Below are 20,142 nucleotides of genomic sequence, written 5' to 3'. Positions count from 1 at the left end.
CAGAACAGAGAATGTAACATCCTGCCCGAACAGAGAATGTAACATCCTGCCTGAACAGAGAATGTAACATCCTGCTCGAACAGAGAATGTAACATCCTGCCCGAACAGAGAATGTAACATCCTGCCCGAACAGAGAATGTAACATCCTGCCCGAACAGAGAATGTAACATCCTGCCCGAACAGAGAATGTAACATCCTGCCCGAACAGAGAATGTAACATCCTGCCCGAACAGAGAATGTAACATCCTGCCCGAACAGAGAATGTAACATCCTGCCCGAACAGAGAATGTAACATCCTGCCTGAACAGAGAATGTAACATCTTGCCTGAACAGAGAATGTAACATCCTGCCTGAACAGAGAATGTAACATCCTGTCAGAACAGAGAATGTAACATCCTGCCCGAACAGAGAATGTAACATCCTGCCCGAACAGAGAATGTAACATCTTGCCTGAACAGAGAATGTAACATCCTGTCAGAACAGAGAATGTAACATCCTGCCCGAACAGAGAATGTAACATCCTGCCCGAACAGAGAATGTAACATCTTGCCTGAACAGAGAATGTAACATCTTGCCTGAACAGAGAATGTAACATCCTGCCTGAACAGAGAATGTAACATCCTGTCAGAACAGAGAATGTAACATCCTGCCCGAACAGAGAATGTAACATCCTGCCCGAACAGAGAATGTAACATCTTGCCTGAACAGAGAATGTAACATCCTGTCAGAACAGAGAATGTAACATCCTGCCTGAACAGAGAATGTAACATCCTGCCTGAACAGAGAATGTAACATCCTGTCAGAACAGAGAATGTAACATCCTGCCCGAACAGAGAATGTAACATCCTGCCCGAACAGAGAATGTAACATCCTGCCCGAACAGAGAATGTAACATCTTGCCTGAACAGAGAATGTAACATCCTGCCTGAACAGAGAATGTAACATCCTGCCCGAACAGAGAATGTAACATCCTGCCCGAACAGAGAATGTAACATCCTGCCCGAACAGAGAATGTAACATCCTGCCCAAAGAATGTCTCCTAAGTGGTACTATGAGAAGGCAGAATGCAAACTACTAACAAATGCTTAAGAGAAAGTATCGTGAATCCAGGCTGAATGACTGTAACCTTCTCCAGTCTCCGACCAAAGACAGCGATGCTGCTGCTGCCGGCTGATCTCCCGCTGCTTTCAGCCAGAGCGGCCCACCTGGAATGGGGGGGGGGGCTTCCTTAGTATTAAGGAAGCCTGACAGCCCCCCCACTCCCCCTTTGCCTTATAAGGGATTCCGCCGTTGCTTTTGGTGTGACTGTACATGTTCTTCGAAATATTACAGTGACCTGTTATTCCCTAATCAATTAAAGCTTGAGGCTTTTATGTCTGGATGGACAGCAGAGGCATTTTAGCCAAAGGAAGCAGCTAGTTTGCACTTAGCCTGAAATCAGCCGTAGCAGACTGAAGGGGGCTCACATGGTGTAGCATGACGACCTTTACAGGAATACGTACCGTCAGCCGCCATAAAGTGCAAAAGCAGCACATCGACGCAAGGAACTGAATAAGAGCACAAGGGCGGCGAGCCATACAGCAATAGAACAGGGGAATTTCCATGCATTCTCTCCCCCGGTGCCAGAAAAACGATGATAAGCAGCAAAAATGTACAATCAGGTCCAACCGGCTGAGTGGGCGGGACCCGCTGTCATCCAATCAGCTGGGCACGCTACCGGCTCCAGCCCAATCAGCTAGGTGCGTGAATCAACACTCTCACAGACAGGTGAGGCCCATTGCCAGGTGTGCAGATGGTGTGTGGGAGTGAAGAGGGGCAGTGTGGGATGGATGGAAGGAGAGACGGAGGGATGATGGAATGGGGCTTTAGAGAGGCAAGCCCCATGGGGCATGGACGAGCAGGGCAAGAGGAGGGGACGAGATGGAAGGAAAGGAAAAGCGTATGACAGGAACGAGGCAGATGAAAAGCAGGAAGGGATGAGCGAAGGAATGAGGAGAAAAGGAATAAGAAAGCACCTCTATTTTGCGTCCTTCTACAATAGTACCGTTTAGTTTCTCCCGTGCGCGGTCAGCGTCCACGCTTGTTTGAAACGTTACAAAGCCGAAGCCCTGTACGAAAGTGAGCCGGGACAGGAGGGGGGAGTCGGGCAAGGGGAGGGGGAGAGAAAAACACAGTAAGGTGAGCCGTTGGAAGAGGTGTAGCATTATAGCAGACGAGGGTGTTAGACAGCAGGAGCAGAGAGACGGGACAGCGTCACACAGCGGGCACCCATAACAAGGCCTGTCTCACCAATGGCAGAAACGCTGCAAGGTGACACAGAGAGACAGAAAGACACACAGACAGACAAGCAGATAGACAGAAACAGGCAGGCAGGCAGACAGATAGAAACAGACAAGCAGATAGACAGAAACAGGCAGGCAGACACAGGCAGGCAGGCAGACAGATAGATAGAAACAGACAGGCAAATAGACAGAAAGGCAGACAACCAGAGTCAGACAGACATACATACAGACAGACAGCAAGTTATAGCTTATAGGAGATCCGACTGGCAGCTCTAGTCTATCTGCAACATAAACTCTATGCACTGAGAATTACTTTCCTAAAACGGTCAGAGACAAAACTGAAGGGCGACACACACACACACACACACACACACACACATGTTTGTATCCATATCTTTGTTGGGACTGTCCATTCACTTCTATGCAAAAAAACAATGACAACCTAACCCCCACACTGTAATATACATAAGTCACACCATCTGAAACATGCACACATACAGTGCAGCACAGTGAAACCCTCACACAGGAATTCTTATCGAGGAGGGTTCAGGGGTGAAGTTTGTGCAGTTTAATCTCTGACAGCTGCTTCTCTCTCTCTCGCCTTATACTTGAAGTTTGTGGTGCTGTTGAATGTCAGCTGCACCATATGCATGATGCCAGCACATGGGATCATCCTCACACACACTCCCTCTCGCTGTCCGGCACAAAGACCGCCTCAGAACCAGCGGGGCGCCCCAGCTCGTGATCGGCATGCGGGCTTAAACGCTCAGGCCACGTTAGCAGACAAACGGTACCCCGCCAGCGGACTCCGGCACCTCGGTTTGTCCTTGTACAGGAAAACAAGCATCCCAAAGAGAAATCACTTTCGCAGCCATCTTGCAAACGTCATAAATAAATTCTACTTAAATATCCGGCATATGTAACCAATTAGCTGAATTTCAAAATTTATTATCTATTTAAAAATTCATTTTCCTGCATGCGATTCGCGTGCACCAATTAAGTTTTTCTCGTTTCCCTTAAGCGTAGAAAAGCTGGCTGAAGATCAGAATGGAACGTCGTTTTCTGCGTTCCAAATCCAACTGAAATACCCTTTAAATACCATTTAAACCTGAGAGGCTGTGTCCCTCATTTATCTGCACCTGTTATTGACTGGTTTGGCTACTGACTGGGAAATTTACTTAAAACATTTAAACATTTTTTTTAAATTTAATTTTATTTTGATATTTATAAAATTTTACTTGCCCTCCGATATTTAATTATAGGTTTTACCTTTGGGGGAAAAGCTTAGAAGTTTAAGTGATTAAGGCACCTAGATTTTGGGAAGTCAGTGTAATGATTTCATGATTTAAGGCAAAGTGACGACAGTATATTTGTAGCATTTGTTGTTGGCTGACAAGGGCAGTTAAATCAGCCTAGCTTATCATGCCCCTACTGTCTTTAAGACAGGGAGTGTCACATTTCCTCTGCACTGCCACTGGTGACACTCAGGAGTCAGATCAGTCCATATTTATCTCACAGCCTATGTAATAATGTATGATATCCCATTGTTTGGTTCTGGTGTACGTGATGCGGTGATCGCCTTGGGGGGTGTGAGACCCATAAATAGGTGAGTCTACACCCACTGTCCCATTTCCCCTGTCTGCAACAAGGTTGAAAGAACCTGACTTTCATAAAAAGATTAAAAAAATACATTTAAAATGAAATGGAGGCCAAATTTAATCCTCCTGACATTTGGACCAAGCGCGTTTCTGATCCTCATAGTATTTTTATAGAGCACCCTCAATTTCCGCAGAGATGGAAATTCCAGGCAATGCTGATGCTTGCGGTGGCTCCATTAAGCAGTCAGGAGGGCAGCCTCATGGCTCGCGGATCTTCACACACATGCGTGTTTCTGTTCTCCATCTCGGGATGAGGGGAGACATTTGTGTGCAAGCGGCATCGGAGATCTTAAGTTCCACTGCACTGAAAGGCACTTGATGTGATTCGTCGTATAAATACGCAATACTGCACCTTACAGTTTAAACTTTTTGAAATTGATACCTGAGAAGGCCAGGAGCGAGAAAGATTAAACTCAGACCTGAGGAAAGTGTTTGTTTGGACAGCAAACTGACACACCGTGTGGTGTGGATGAACTTCGGGGGGGGGGGGGGGGGGTAAACGTATGAATGGTGTAGTCAAACACTTCTCATTGCTTTCACTCTTCAAACACCAGAAGGTGTTGCTTTGTGTCTCTGTGGGGGGGGGGTGAGGTTAGGGCACAAAGGTCAAGTTAGGCCTTAGCTGAAGGCCAAGATGCATGAGACCTCAATTATCCGGCTGGGGACTGAGGGAGACCAGACCTGACGGGAAGCAAACAGGCGAGCCCGACTGTTCCAGCTGACTTACCTTGGAACCCCGCTCATTAAAAATTATTTCCACGTCTAAAATCTTCCCAAATTGCTGCAGAGGGGGAGATAAAAAAAACAAAAGGAGATCAGCGAGGAGATAATTAGAGCATGTCATGATGGCACAATGGTACAGGAGAGCGGTTTCCAGCGAGCCGAGACCCAAATGCCTGCTGTAACTAACATAAATGATTTTCTTCTATCGCGGCAGCTCCAGAACGGGCTCCTCGCTGCCGCACATCATCCGACAGCACGGCCGCCTTCCGTGGGTGGGCCGTAACGTGTCACTTCCTGGTTAATCCCTATAAGCACAGTGGTTGGAGGGATGACATGAAGGGGGCTGGCTCATGCAGAGAACCTCCCAGAAATGGTTAGTAATTCTATTTAAAACATGACGGGGGGTGGGGGGGAGGGCAGCTCCCATGCCGACGCGGAGCGTAAGGTGCTTGATTGCCGGCTGCGCCCGCCCCCCCTCCGGGTTCCCAATGCTGGCCAGCTCGGTTCCGAGGCACTGCCGTGTCTCCCATCAGAGCTGCCATCTGGGATGCGGGACGTGCGTGAGGCCGGGCCGCCACTGGCTCTGCCCGGACCTTCCCCTGACAACAACGGCGGTTTGCAGGCCCTCTGAGCTTGACGCAGAGCCAGGTACACCTACCCCTACACCTCCATCCTCCTCCAACCCCCTCTCCCACCCTGCTGACACACCTTCTCCAACGCTAACAGACCACAAGCATGCCTCCTTGCATTTCTGCCCCCCCCGCTGTAATTAAGCGGCTTGTGGGAAATGGGTCCATGCCGTCATGGTGCATTGTGGGAAGGCTCCGAAACATGCCGGTCAGCTGGCCACCTCCCAAGAGGGGAGGAACATCTCGGCCGCCTTCCCCACCTCCTGCCGCGACGGGAGACCCTGAGGCACGGAAGTGGTTAACAGGCCGAATCCAATTTACCGCCTTTGCTCCCGGATCATTAGCGAGAAGGGGGACCACAAAAAAAGCTCCTCTAACAAGCGGGGATAAGAGTGAGTTTTAATTGCTGTCTACAATAGCCGTGTTACTTCATTAAAGCTAATTACACCACCAAACGGTGTGCATCGGCACCCTCTCATCGCAGCAGGCACAGTGTTTCTCCAGACTTTTCTGAACGGGATGGGAGACGGCTAATTAAGGTTGGGGGGGCAAGTTTCATCTGCTTCCCCAGTCTGCCGGAGCTCAAGGACAACAGCTTGTGGGTATGAGGCGAAGGGGCAGGGGGGGCGGCCGGGTCCCTTGCTACCGCTGCGGGGAGCGGCGGTCCTAGGGGGGGAACATCTACCACCTGACACAACGCGGTCAGTTTCCAGAAGGTGTGTGGTGAGCACCCCCTTCAGGCACACCAAGAGCTCGACACACCTGACGGAACAAAGGGCAAGACAATCGGCAGCAAGGTCATCAGCAGCCTGACCCGGGAGTCATCTTAATGTCTCAGACATTACGGACACAGATGCGGGCCCAACTGTGCAATGTAAATGTAGCCATCAAAGTTCAATTCGGTTTATTTTTATATATCGCCTTTTCGAGGGCCTTGAGAAGAGGGCGTGGCGATCCATGATGACATCATCATATCTGAAGAGACTTACCCTGTGTCAGTGTCACAGACCGCATGTACCTGCGTGAAGGCCCCCCGAACGGCGGAACACTCACCCCAAACATCTGGCGCAGGTCTGGGTCGCGGAACCGGAAGGGGATGTTGGACACGTGCAGCCGCTTAGGCTGCTGCTTCTCCGGGGAGGTGGCCGAGCGCGTCACGCCGTCTGTCTGCCGGGGGGAAAGGCGGGGGGAGGGGGCAGTTAGACATCAGGCCTGGGATGACTGATTCGGACTCCACCTCACACAGTCCAGGGCGGCACATTTCAGGCGAGATGATGTGGGAACCTGAAAAAAAAATCTGTGGCGATTCCATCGAGGGAAAATCGCAGGTGCCAGTTCTGGAGAAGCTTTCCAATCCGATAATATCGCTCATCACGCACCAAAGACAACAGCTACAGCTCGTGTACGAAAGGCGGGGACCGGCGGCCGTTTCTGCGCGGTGAGGTTAGCGGCGCCGGCCGCCCCGCGGAGATGTTACGCAACGAGCGCGGCCGGCCACATCCCCTGGTGTGGCCAAACACGTGGGCCCTGCGGAGGCAGACCTACAGCACCGACCGGAATGAATCATGGATTACAGTAACTGCAGCAGGATTAAGGCAGGATGCAGAGGCCCACTGCTCAGCGAGATCAATGGGCGAGAGGCGCTGGAACATTCCGGATGACAAGATAAGGGGGAGAATGAAAAAGTGAAAACCAGAAAGAAAGTTCTGAGATTGGTAGGGGGGGGGTTACTTCAGTCAGATAATAATCCAGCCAGCAACAGTCAAACTGAACCAAGGCTTATGCTTAGAATTCTATAAAATATTCTCACAAGAACCGCCTCAACACCAAACAGGAACAGCACGTCAATACGCGTCCAGGAGATGCTGCAAAAAAAAATAAATAGATGCGATGGCTGATCAAAGAGGGAGAGTTCAGACAGCCTTGACCAAGGTCAGATTCTCCTTCAAAGACTAGACTTTCCTTACTTTCTCCAGCCAGCACTGCCTGTGCGGATCTGGTCCAGGTTTGGACCTTCTGCCCATGCCGGAGCCCTCTGACCTGTTTGCACACCCTCATCATCATATCAGAGCAAACCGATAAGCAGGTACCAGCACTTGTGGGGGCTTTTTCTCACCAGATTATCCATACAGGTATTAATAATAATAATAATAATAATAATAATGATGCTTTATTGATCCCTCCATCTAGCACTCACACATGTAGGTGAGCGTGAGCTTGGCAGCGAAGGGCAGCCACCTGCAGCGGTGCCCGTGGAGCTGGGGGCTAAGGGCCTCGCTCAAGGGCCCACGGACAAGTCATTACTCTGCTGAGGCCGGGCTCAAACTGGCAACCTTCTGACCACAGGCACAGAGACTTAGCCTGCTGAGCTACATGCTGCCCCCTGAGCCCATCCCTAACCCCAGGCCTCGAAATCAGACACGAAAGAAATGGCTGCCAAAAAACGAATAATAAACGGCTCTTTCAGAGCAGCACATAGAGGGGCAATCATGCTAACCGGGACACGAGGGGAGAGAAACCCGTGTCAGTCAGCGTCTCACTTATATGGAAAGATGCTTTACATGTGGGAGCCTCTGCTGGGAGACTAAAATGATTAAATACATAAACAGATAAACAGACAAACAAACATCAAGGAGGACAATAACCCTGAGGGCCTGAATGGACTCTCCCGCACCTCCCAGTTAGCCAGTCACTCCCAGTCACCGCTGCTCACTGCAGGAGGGCAGGGTTCACGGCAGCAAACATGAGATGGTCCATCCCCCTCCCTGCAGTCACTCAGTTACAGTTCTGCTTAACTGCACCAGTACAAAACCGAACAAACGCTTTATAACTGGATAAACGTGGCAGATTACACATATTGGGAACATATTCGGGAAGCTAAATGGTACTGACCGTTGCCGTGGTTGCACTGCAGTCTGTGACTGTGACAGACCGTTCGCTGAGGGTGGGCGTGGCTGTGGGCGTGGCCGTGTAGAGGCCGCACTGACCCCCATAGGTTGCCGTAGGGTGTGGGGGCGTCACCACAGCATACTCTGCAGGGATCCCACTCTGCGGGGGTTGCGGGTACTGGCCGGGGGCGTACGACTGAGCCATTGCCTCTGGGGGGGGCGTGGCCTCTTGGTTACCCTGGAAACAAGAGAAAATTAAATCAGCATATCCCATCCATCCAGAGGCATAAAAATGATAAAAAATGCACGGCTTTCTCAGCAGAGCACAGACGAAATGAAAGGCACTGTAGGTAAATAGCACGGACTCAATTTTGTGACACTAGACATTTTCTGCTTAAAAAATGGATCACCCAGGTCTGCACGGCTTTTCGCTGAGCAGAAGAAGGGGCCTGCAATTTACAGGATTAAAATACACGAGTGGCCGTCCCACCCCCACGCAGCAGTACCGCTCAGGGATAGCCGCACGAATCACAGCCGCAAGATCGTTAACACAAAAATTACTCCGTTCTTCTCAAACTCGCTATTAATTGTTTGCAGCTGAGAGACGGGATTAAACATATGGGAAATTCTGTTTGAGGTTTTCTGCTTTGCATAATCTCCCAGCATGGAGGGGGAGATCTCACATCTCTGTAGCAAATGCACAGAACACCAGCAAGCCTCCGCTGACCTCAAAGCGTGGGTCTCGCAGCTGAGCAGCCAGGTCGCGGAACAGGCCGCGTCTCCACTTTCGGCCGGTGGAAGCGAGCGTCTTCCAACCCTGTGCCAGGCTGCTTTAGGCCAGATCAAAGGCTCTCCTCATGAGTATCAACGAATGTACTCTTCATTTTGCCCGATGTGTCTCGGCGGAGTTGGGCCCAGGAAGATTCCCTGTGTCGGAGAACACGGATCGGAAGATCGTCTGCCCGATAAACGCCTGACGGCACCCTGGTCTGGAGCCGTGGCTGTGTTCAGGACGCCCCCCCCAGACACACAGTTGTCGGCCGGTCCCACGCTGTGGCGGACAGCACCGTAGGGTGTCTTGTTTAAAGCACTGACAGGGACATTTTGTCAGTCCTGCGGTGCTGTGCTGATGCGCTGGTGTGTGGAGCAGATGCTGTTCAGGTTTCCATAATCCACCGGGCCTGTCGTGTAGGTGCCAGAGCGGGCTGACACCTCAGCTAGTGCCCAAATGAAAAGACTCGGGTTCGAATCCGCAAAGCTTTATTTGTTCCTAATGCCAGTCCTTACAGACTCAGATATGGGACCATTACATCACACAGTGTGTGTGTGTGTGTGGGGGGGGGGGGGTGTCTCTGACTGGCTGTACAGCAGCTGGGGGGGGGGGGGGGGGGGTGAAACAGCTGCTTCTCGATGTGAAAATCTGGCATCGTGATTGATTTCACCTGACAGTGATTTGATGAGCCGTTTCTAAACCATATAATGAGACATTAAGACTGCGAACTCCCTCCATAAACAAAAAAAAAATAATCTACACAAGACGGCGACCATATTGCTCCGACGACGTAGGGAAAGAAGAGAGAGCTGAGGTGGGGGTCGGGTACGAGAGTCTGGCACTCTCATCTCTATCAACCGGTGACAGTCCCCCTTAGACCTGTGACCTCACACCCCGACCCAGGCAGTAATGAGGAACATCTATTTCCGTCACCCCGACTCGCACATCGCCCTCCTTACAGGAGACACCGGAGGCTCCGCCACACCATCACATCTCCATCGCCTTTCCGTTCCATCCTCTGCTGCTTTTGCCATCCAGTCTACCCAGTCCACCCAGTCCGCGGCTTCGTCTAAACGCCGTGGGCTGTGAATGATCTAAACGCTCTCTTTGTACCCACGAGTGTCTGAGAGCCATAAGCAAGCCTTCAAGGAGCTGTGCTCCCTTTGCCTGGACCTTGATTTCCCGGGAACGTGGTAATTGCCGAACCTCAGGGATTTGGGACTGAAAGGTGCGTTTCCACTGCACCAGGTACCGCACTTTTGGTGCTTCAAGAAAGTAAGACAAGTACGGTTCTTGAAGGTGCTGGTTGTCCACTGGCGTAAAAACTGGTACCAGCGCCGAATGACATCACAGTAGGAGGGAGGTATTTAATACTGAATTCGAAAGATGACCATAGTATCTTATAAGGCTGGACAATGGGCAATACTAATATCAACATTGCATGTTATGAACATAGGCCTATGCTTCTTACTTTTAATTCTGTTAAACCGTGGGGGTTAAAGTTTTGCTGAAATATTCTTACTCTGTTACTCTATCATAGGAAAAAACGTAGCAAGCTCTGAAATTTTAATTATTCCTTTTATAGATAATCTAATATATGTCTAAAATCAGTTTAAAGTTTACCTCCTCTGCTTTGCATGAGCTCTGCATGCATTCTCCAAAACAATCATAATCATTTTCATCCTTGCTGTTTAAATCACTCCTGGACGGGTTTGTGAGAAATTTATGAACTTGTGTTTTGTGTTATAAATACTACAATATTTATCAGAAGAAAATCACATCGCTATTTTTACAACAAAATCACATCGCTAGGATCCCAGTATATTAAACACATCCTATATATATATCTCAGAGCATCGGGGGTAAAACAGCCCTGAGTGATCGGACCTAAAAACACCCATGATCGGTACTGTTACCTGACTGGAAGTCAATGCAAAAGAGAAAGTAACAGAAGTACTGTACCAAAAGTACAAAGCCCAAAGAGAGACAAACAGACGTGGCCTGAAACCGCATCGATGTCAAGGAAGGTGTCCACATGCTGCATGGGAGCCGAAAACCGCTTACACTCCCAGCAAGTTCAGCAAGATCTAGTATGTAAGCTACCCCAGCAACAAGCAGCACAGAAGCCCCTCTTTCTCCAGCCTCTGCTCTCCTGAAAAGGCGATGAGCTCTACGGCCTCACAGTGCATGACGAAGGAGCGCTAATTCACCGTCGGAGTGACCTCAGCCTCGTTCTCCTCCTCACCGACACCGAGAGCGAGGGCTGCAATCACCGTTTATTCAGCACGACCCAAGGTACGGCACCGGGGCAGCCGAACGCACCCAGCACCTGCCTCTCTTATAGACCAACCAGGCGCTGGAAATTGTCAGCTTCCCGAGCCGCTAGAGTTTGTGGGACGACCCGGAAAAGCGGCACGGCGGCCTGCTGTCCGCATGCGTTAGAGCCGCGTGGCGGCAGGACTGCGCCCTGCATCTTACATCTACGTTACGGGCAGAAAAACGGGGCCCATGGGCTTTCGGGCTCCGCGTTCATAAATAAAGAATGAGGCTCCATTTCAGCAGAAACTGAAAACCACCTTTAATAATGCATGAGAGTTCGCGACCACAAACCCCCATTTTTAAGGGGAGGGGGGGGGGGGGGCCGCCAGCAGTCCCATCTGAACCACAACAAATGAGGTGGTAGAGAGAAAGCAGCCGGGAAGGAGAGTGAGAGCCGCAGCCCAGCCGTGCGGAGGGGTGTAGGGCACAGAGCCATTTTTTTTAATGATGATGATTAATTTTGATACAAGATGAATGGTAAATGAATTTTCACAATGATGGTGGTAACAAAAAGTTCTTCTGGGTGGGGGTGGGAGCCCGCAGCTGAGTGGCAGTTCAGAAGAATGACTGACAGCGATCACTAGCCATTTGGCTTGGGGAGAGGGCCTGTCTTACTGGGGGGGGGGGCAGCAAGGGGTGCCGTGACGTGAAGATCATTGACAGCCCAGCAGGTGGCGCAGGTTAAACACAGTGAATGGCTGACGATGGACTCTGGGCTCCAGGCTCCGGACTCGGCCCCCCCCGGCTATAAGGCCTCAAGTCGGGCAGCTTCTTCACTCCTGAAGTCTCCTTATCGCGATGTTTGTTCCTGGAGCCCAGTGACATTTAATCTTGTGCCAACGCGCGTTCGCTGGAGTGTTTGATCTACTCTGCTGTTCTGTTTGCACAGTGTTGCGCGTGGGCCTCACCAGCGCCACCTCTCTGAAGCTGGCGGCTCTGCGGGCCGAGTCACTTTCATTGCTGTTTACGCCTGCAGCCGAATGTGACCCTCTGTTCTTCAGAGCGGATGCGGGCAGCACTGGCCGGCGTGGCGCTGTATGTTAAACCTGTAATGACGTTCGATTTTATATATGAGAACAAAATAAAACTGAACCGGGGGGGGGGGGAGGCGGATCTCCCCCAGGAAAAGAAGTGAGCAGGAGGCATCAGGGGGACAAGCAGATGGGGGGGGGGGGGGCATCACAGCTGGAGTGCAGTGGCGTGGAGGCGGGGCGACCATCGAACGTGGAGAGCAGAGCAGGGTGCCGCCCGCATGGTGCAACTAGGAGGCCAGAAGTGTGGCATGGAGAGCGGGGGCCGCCGGACCGTGCTCAGAAAGCACCGAACGCCCCCCAGCCCTGAGTGAGTCAGGCTTATCAGATTACTGCCACCGGAAAACCCACTCCCCTCTCCACTTACCCCTCCCGCCACCCCTCCATATCTCCTCCAAGCTAGCTGGCAGCGGAGGAGACGTAACTGGTGCAAAATGGTTCCTCTGCACGACATGCTGCAGTGCTGCAGATGCGTGTGTGGGGGTGGTGGTCGGGGGGGGGCTCAGGGCCACCTGCATCTAAATGACATCCCCACCCAGATATAAACATCCCCCTCCCCCCGAAATGCTTCAAGCCCATGTGATGGCACTGCTAGTCAGATACTTTGCCAGTCGGTAATTTACATAGTCAACCACGGTTTCTGTGGCACGCATCCCCCAAAGCGATTCAGGCTAATTACCTGGCTGAAAGGTTCAACAGCAGGACCTGTGCTGCGCATGCACCCGCAGAGCCCCCCAGTGTTAACAGCAGACTGCCGTAACATCAAAAGTATTTGCCGTAATTTGTGGTTAAGCTCAGTAAATAAACGCAGGATAAGGGCTTGCAAAAGCTTAGCAAGGCTTCCTTCAGGAAGCTGTTCTTCCTGCTGTAAAGGAGGAATTTCCTGCAGCTTCCGTGGGGTTTCCGCCTTGGTCACTTGGTAATTAGGCCACTGAGAGAAGTCATCCGTGGCACATGCTGGAGGATTCCTGCACACCTTCTGTTTTCCCGCCTTTGCACGGAGGGCTACTTTCAGAAGAAGATAACGACTAAGGACACATTGGATCAATCGGAATGACAGTGGGTGCCTTAAATGGGGGTGGGGGCCGTCCAAAAGAAACTACAGGTCCCTCCCAGCCCCAGATGTGGGAATTGGTCCGTGACGACGCACGAGCTCGAAAACGAAAACAAACGAGGAGCATATGTGGTATAAATTAAAAAGGCGTGAATTATGAGATGCGGCTTTTGTTCTGGGGGAGGAGGAGAAGGTAGAGGAGCCACGCGGAATGCCGCGCCTCTGACCGGATTCCCCCCCAGCGGCAAGAAACCCAGACGGAAAGCTCCGGTTACCACGGCAGCGTCTCCCCCGGCCAGGGCGGGGAGGGGGGCGGGCGGAGAGACAAACAGCACCTCTCTGCCGCCATAGTGTGCGGATGCCCGACAATTGGATCCAAGTCTGGTTAATTAGCACGTCCCGGAAAAAGGCGTCAGAGTGCAATGGAGCCATTATGGAAGTTCAGTGGGCAGCGGCCAGAGGAGTCGGGCTGGGAGATGAGGCCGGCCGTGCCCCTCCATAATAACGGCGGAGTGCTTTATCGATAGCAGCAGCCGCTTGATTAAATAATGCATTCGGCTGCAGACGCGGCCCTGACGATGCCGTGTCGTCCGACTGGGCATCCTGCCTTCAGCTCCCTGCTCACCGCAGCCCCAACTTTTTTTTTTAACACTACTTTCCTCTTGCAACAAAAGTAGCATTTCGGGATCAAATACATTCATTCATTCATTACATTTATCAATTAATGTTGCAAAACTACTAAGATCCAGTAGGACAAATTGTACCTTATGTGTATGTAATTTTGCAGGTGCAGCCTGAACCATAATAACAATAATCATTTTTGCATTTTATAAAATTTACTGTATATGTACATTTTACATGCAGCCTCCTCACAAAACCGCAGATCTTCAAGGAAAGCGCCATCTACTGGTGAGGGGGTCTTAATGCTTGCCAGCGCCAATCATTTTCACTCCCCCATACAAAGAATCCATTTGTCAGGCAAATGCTTTTATCCGAATGGAGTTACACTGCTCACACAGATGGGTATCTTACGGAAGCTAGCCAGGCTCAAGTGTTCTGGTAGGAAGTCCAGTTCCTTAAATGTTATGCCAACGTCGGGCCCATATGCCACAGAGATGTGTGCAAACACGCTGTGATTTTTAAGGTGAGCCAAACTGGGTCTAACGGGGCTTCACCGGTTCTGCCAGAGCTACGCGCTGGATCTGTTTGGGGGAGGTCGGCCATCTCAGGTTAGGGTCTTGGTTCCTCATCTGTACTGCAAACATCCGCCCAACACCCCAGCGCCATCGTGGCAGAAGCTCCGCGGCGCTAAGGCGTCGACACCACCCTCTGCCAAACAAACAACACACACCTACACCGTAAACGCCGCCGGTGCGGCGGGTGATCAAAGGGACGCTCCACAGATCAGTCTGGATGCAAATGCACCTGGACAGACCTACTCTTTGTTTTTTTTTTGTGACAGTTTAAGGACTTATGGGTAAACAGAGCACATAATGAGCCACTCAAGACAAGAGCGAATCCTTCAGGGTGACTTATTGCTCAGTGTGATGAAACACGGCGAAGGTAAGACTCAGAACAGAACAAAAACGAGACTGGGGGGAATCCCAGTGAGCTTTCTCAACAAAAACAGGGCCGTTGGATATTCCCTGTTACCTTTCTGTTTTCCCCAGCAGACTGAGGACTTGCGTCTTTTGAAAGCGGCCGATTCGAGCGTGAATCCTAACAAGGCGTGCTTAGTGCCGAGCGCAGAGCGTGGCTCTCACTTTTCCCAAATTTAGTAGCTAATTTTATTTAGATGGAATGACAAAAGAGGGGGTCTGCTATGTAACTGGAAGCTGCTTAGCGCACTGCTAGGTCTGGTAATTGTGAAAAAATAAAGTGTCCCACAGAAAACCAGCTCCGCCCTCCGGATGACACTCAGCGTGTCGCTTTCGTTATAAAACGATGCCCTATTTTGGGCCTGCTTAAAAACAATATATATCATGGAAAGTAAAACGGAGCACATGACAAATGCTTTTCCCAGTATTCCCAGTGCGGGCTGTTGTGTGTCAAAGCCGAGAGCACGGACAGTTTTCCGGTTCTCGGAGCAACAGGTTGCCATGTGGTGGGAGCGAATGGGACCCTCGCCCGCAGCGCAGTCGCCCGCTAATGGCGTTGCACGCGGGAGAAGGCGCCGCTCGCTCGCGCCACACGCCCATCCTCTGCCTGCACGGTGGCAGCGACTGCGGAAACAAAATGGCATTTCCATAAATCGCACGTTTGTGACATTTACTGCGGCTTCACCGCGCTTCGGTGCACTTACAGCCCGTTAAGCCAGGAGGACGAAAAGCGCGACAGGAAAACTTTAAAATGCATTTTAAATAAGTTTCTATTCTTTGAATTTACTGCAGTACTGGAAATGTCCGTCCTGCAAATAACACTGGAAAATATCTACACTTATATACTTACACCAGTGTAAATAGTAGCAGCTCACATTTCCATTCATCTATAGATAATGGCCTGGTAGTTGCTCTTCAAAGGTACTGCGAGCACACAAACGCACACACACACACACACACACACACACGCACACACACACACGCACGCACGCACACGCACATACGCACACACACACACACGCACATACGCACACACACACACACACGCACACACAAACGCACACACACATGCGCACACACAGACACACACACGCACACACAAATGCACACGCACACACACACAAACGCACACACACATACGCACACAGGCACACGCACACACACACGTGCACACAGACACACACATGCACACACACACACACACACACATGCGCACACAGGCACACGCACACACACGCGTGCACACAGACACACAGACACACAGACACATGCACACACACACACGCACACACACAGGCACACGCACACACAGACACACACACGCACACACACGCGCACACAGATACACACACGCACACGGTTTCCACAAAAAAAAGAAAAACATAGCTGTGACCATTAAGTAAAACCTGACAGGCTTAAGCAGTCTGTTTACGGTGGTCAGTCTATAAAAGAGAGTAGAAGAAGGAACAAGGGAAGGGACTTGGCTGAGGTGGTGATGACTGAAGGCTGGTGACGCCAACTCAACAACTCCAACCAGCAAGTATACCCACAGACAGGCAGACCGGTGGAGGAGCATCCATCCGAATGCTGGGTACCCGAGGCTCCACCCAGCACTTCATCAGCTCTAGCATCATTAAGTAAATCGCCGATATAACGGCTGCGATCTTATTCAGCTTCCTTGCTCAGGCACGGCCCCTCACTGGCCACTGCAGAGATGCAGACCACATCAGCGCTGAGGAGCAAAGAGCCGTTTTGGGAAGCTGTGACTAATCCATGGTCCAGACCCTGGAAAAGCCTCTCCGCGCTCTCTCTGCTCGCCTCTCAAACGGCTGACCTCGGGGCGAGGATTTGGGGCCCGGAGAGACTTTGCCATGTGTGTCATCTCGCTGGATCTAAGGTCCACGTCCATACAGGCCTCACAAAGTCCCACGTAAGAGTCCATGCAGGGGATTGCTGGGTTTCGACAACCAAAGTAACCTAACCAAATGACAACCAGAGCAGCACGCACACACACACACACACACACACACACACACACACACACACACACACCCAGGTCTCCTCCTTAACCCGACTACACACAGTTTTTATCCCAACCCCCAAAGAACTGAACTAAAATTGATTGCGTAAAGTTTGCCCTCATGCACACGCAAGAAATGCAGGAATGCGACTAGGGAACCCGCCCAGCTCTTGCACTGGCCCGATGGGACCGAGCCGTACTTAGCGGGTCCAGAGGTCCCTACCCAGCGGCCGGCATGCGGGAGAGCCCTGCGCTTAGGAGCGGCTTGCATCCCTGCGCCAGTCTGAACCGCATTAATTAGCCAAAGTGACAACACTGACAGTCCACGTTAATTAAACAGGGAAAATATGAGAGCGGGGGGGTGTGAGGGGGGGGGGGAGGCATCTCTACAGCAAACCCGGGTGCAGAAAATGACAAGCGGGGGGCAGTTATTAGAAAGGGAAAAGGAAAAAAAACCTCACTGGTGTGAAGAACAGCACCGGGAACCGTAGGATCACAAGAGAAGGAGCCGCATCGGTCAGCGACGAGGAGGGAAAGTGGGGGGGGCAAAAAAACCAGGAGTCCACCTCCAGAGCCCCCGTCCCACAGCCCCCGCGTCCAACCACGAAAAGTAAGGGAAGGAGAATGGAACGGAACAGAGGGTGCAGAGAGGGAGGGAGAGAAGGAGGAGGAGGTAGAGGAGCGGCAGAGGAGGGAGAGCACAGGGAACGGTCCTACTAACGCACCCACGGGGGAACTCCGGAATGGAGGCGGACTGGGAGGTGGGGGAATGGGGTGGCAGCAGGCTTACCTCGGGAATGTAGAGAAGCGGCGGAGGCCCCTGGAGGGGGGGGAGCAGCAGAGGGCCCACGTTGGCCATGGAGCACAGCATGGGGTGGCGGGATCTCCCCCGTCTCTCTCTCTCTCTCTCTCTCTTTCCTTTCTCTTTGCCCTGGTCTCCTCTCTGTCTGTAGCGGGTGGCTGCTTGTGGCTCTCGCCTCTTCAGCAGTGTGGCAGCGCGGCGGGGCGGAGGGGGGGGGCGGGGGTTGGAGGAGGAGGAGCAGGAGGAGGAGGAGGAACACACAGACAGACACACTGAACACGTGCGGCCGACTGCTCAGCCAGCGCTACACTGTTTACCTCCGTGCCGCGGCAAGCTGTGGAGAAGGGGAGGGCCCGAGCAGGGAGGGGGCGGAGTGCGCGGCATGTGTGTGTGTGTGTGTGTGTGCGCGTGTGTGTCTGTGTGCGCCTACAGAGCCTCTTCAGTACTCACACACAAAGCAGTCAGCTGAATGAAAAGGGAGGGGTGGCACTGTGACGTGACGGCAGCCAATCAGAGCGCGGGGGCTCAGTGGGAGGGCGTGACCAGGCCCCACCCCTCCTGGTGGACACACGCAAAAGTACTGTAAGCAGTCTTTCATTGTTAATTAATTGCAGCATGTAATCTCATGCTCTAACTGTATTATTTTAAGATGCTAACACATTTTTCTGCACTAAACTATGATTATGAATAAAATTCACTCTAAATATGAGCAGGAATCTCTCTTATCTAAAATAAACCTTACAATGCAAACATGGACACACACTAAATACTAGTAACGAAAATCTATTTAATTAAACAGATTGGTGGATCAACTATAGATCTATACAATTCTAAAGCAAATTGGCACTGCTGTGTGAAATGCAGTGATGTGAACACTGGCAGTTTACAGCATCACAGCGCTGACTCCAGCAGGAGTGACTGCATCCACACCGGCCGCATCATGGGGACTCCACATTTACCGCCATTAATATTAATTATGGGTTTAACCAGCCTCACGTCGCTAACAGACCTGAATTAATGCCTGACTATTTTCAGAGGTGGAAACAGAAGCATCTGCTGAGCATAATGAGATGACAGAGACTGCAGATGACGGGAAATGCGATGAGTAAACCCTTATCGAACAGTGACATGTGAGGACTAAACCCTCACTGTACAGTGACACAAGGCCTTAACCCTCACTGTACAGTGACAAGAAAGGACTAAAGCCTCATCCTACAGTGATACATGAGGACTACACCCTTACCGCACAGTGATGCGAAAGGACTAAACCCTTACTGTACAGTGACGTGTAAGGACTTAACCCTTACTGCATGTAACATGAAAGCATTAAATCTTCACCGTACAGTGACAGGTGAGGATTAAACCCTCGCCGTATAGCGATACTTGAGGACTTACCCTAACCCTACTGTGATGTGAAGTTTAAACCTTTACCTTACACTACATAGCACCTAAACCCATATGAAGTCAGACACACCCCTTCAGCGACATGGCCATCAAAAGTACCATGGTGACAGCACCTACGATCACCACTGGGCCTGACATCGCCGCCATGGTAACGCCCCCAGGGCAGCTAGTGGCTTTTGGAAGCTGCTTACGGAGCCTCTGGGCATGAAAGTCTGCTCTGCCTGTAATCAAAGGCGCTGCTTTCGGCTCAGGGCTGATGCCTTTTCTCCGTATTCCTCCACAGCCAGTAAAAATAGTAAAAAATGGTAAATAAAATGGGAAAAAAATGCCATCTCCCCTTGAAGGCTTGGCAGCTGGCTGCATTTTCATTGAAGACCCTTTTGTGTGCCACGTGTCTTTGTGCCTAATTAAAGTCTCAGCCCCCCCCATTGCCCCCCATCTCACGCTCTCATCCCAGATCTGAATGGCTATCAACAAAGTGTCAGACCCGCATGGTCATCAGAACCAGCAACGCGAGCCTCACATAATCAACCCAAACCCAATAAGCCGGGTGACATAGACTGGCACGCCATAGGGTCGGGGGCTTTGAGTTCCCGGGCGCCACTCGTGGTCAGCAGCGATGCGGATCGGGGGGGGGGGGGGGCACAGATATGCAGGAAAGGGGAAACAGATTCAGAATTCACCATCTGTGTGGGAAATCAATAATCAGGGGCCTGAGAGGGGCACCCAGGCAGACAAAGGAGGGGCAGCACTGTATGGGGGGGGGGTCCATGAATGCGAAAAATAATAATTTATATGCTCAGGGAACATCAGAGTATGACAGACCCCCTCCCCCATATGCCTTCAGATTTAAAGTACAGTCACTGAAGCTGGGGGTTGGAGCCTAAGGTGATATTGTAGCAGGGGCCAAGAATTCCTGGCTATGCAGGTCAGAAATGGGTCTAGCAGGGCACAGCAGTAAA

At 51.3% G+C, this 20,142-nt stretch overlaps 1 protein-coding gene across 1 annotated transcript in view; it reads right to left on the bottom strand.

Annotated features, from left to right (window-relative positions):
• The window catches only part of LOC125718239 (RNA binding protein fox-1 homolog 3-like), a 57,871-nt gene that overhangs the window by 14,826 nt on the left and 22,903 nt on the right, over positions 1–20,142 (bottom strand). Inside the window, 6 exon segments of the mRNA XM_048991920.1 lie at positions 2,016–2,108; positions 4,668–4,721; positions 6,346–6,459; positions 8,185–8,418; positions 17,765–17,953; positions 18,227–18,334. Coding sequence (XP_048847877.1) covers positions 2,016–2,108; positions 4,668–4,721; positions 6,346–6,459; positions 8,185–8,418; positions 17,765–17,845 — 576 coding nt within the window. The 5' untranslated portion in view covers positions 17,846–17,953; positions 18,227–18,334.

Source organism: Brienomyrus brachyistius, chromosome 22 (assembly GCF_023856365.1).
Source record: "Brienomyrus brachyistius isolate T26 chromosome 22, BBRACH_0.4, whole genome shotgun sequence".
NCBI lineage: Eukaryota > Metazoa > Chordata > Actinopteri > Osteoglossiformes > Mormyridae > Brienomyrus > Brienomyrus brachyistius.
The sequence above is the reverse complement of the archived record's forward strand: the minus strand, read 5'-3'. Positions and strand labels throughout refer to the sequence as shown.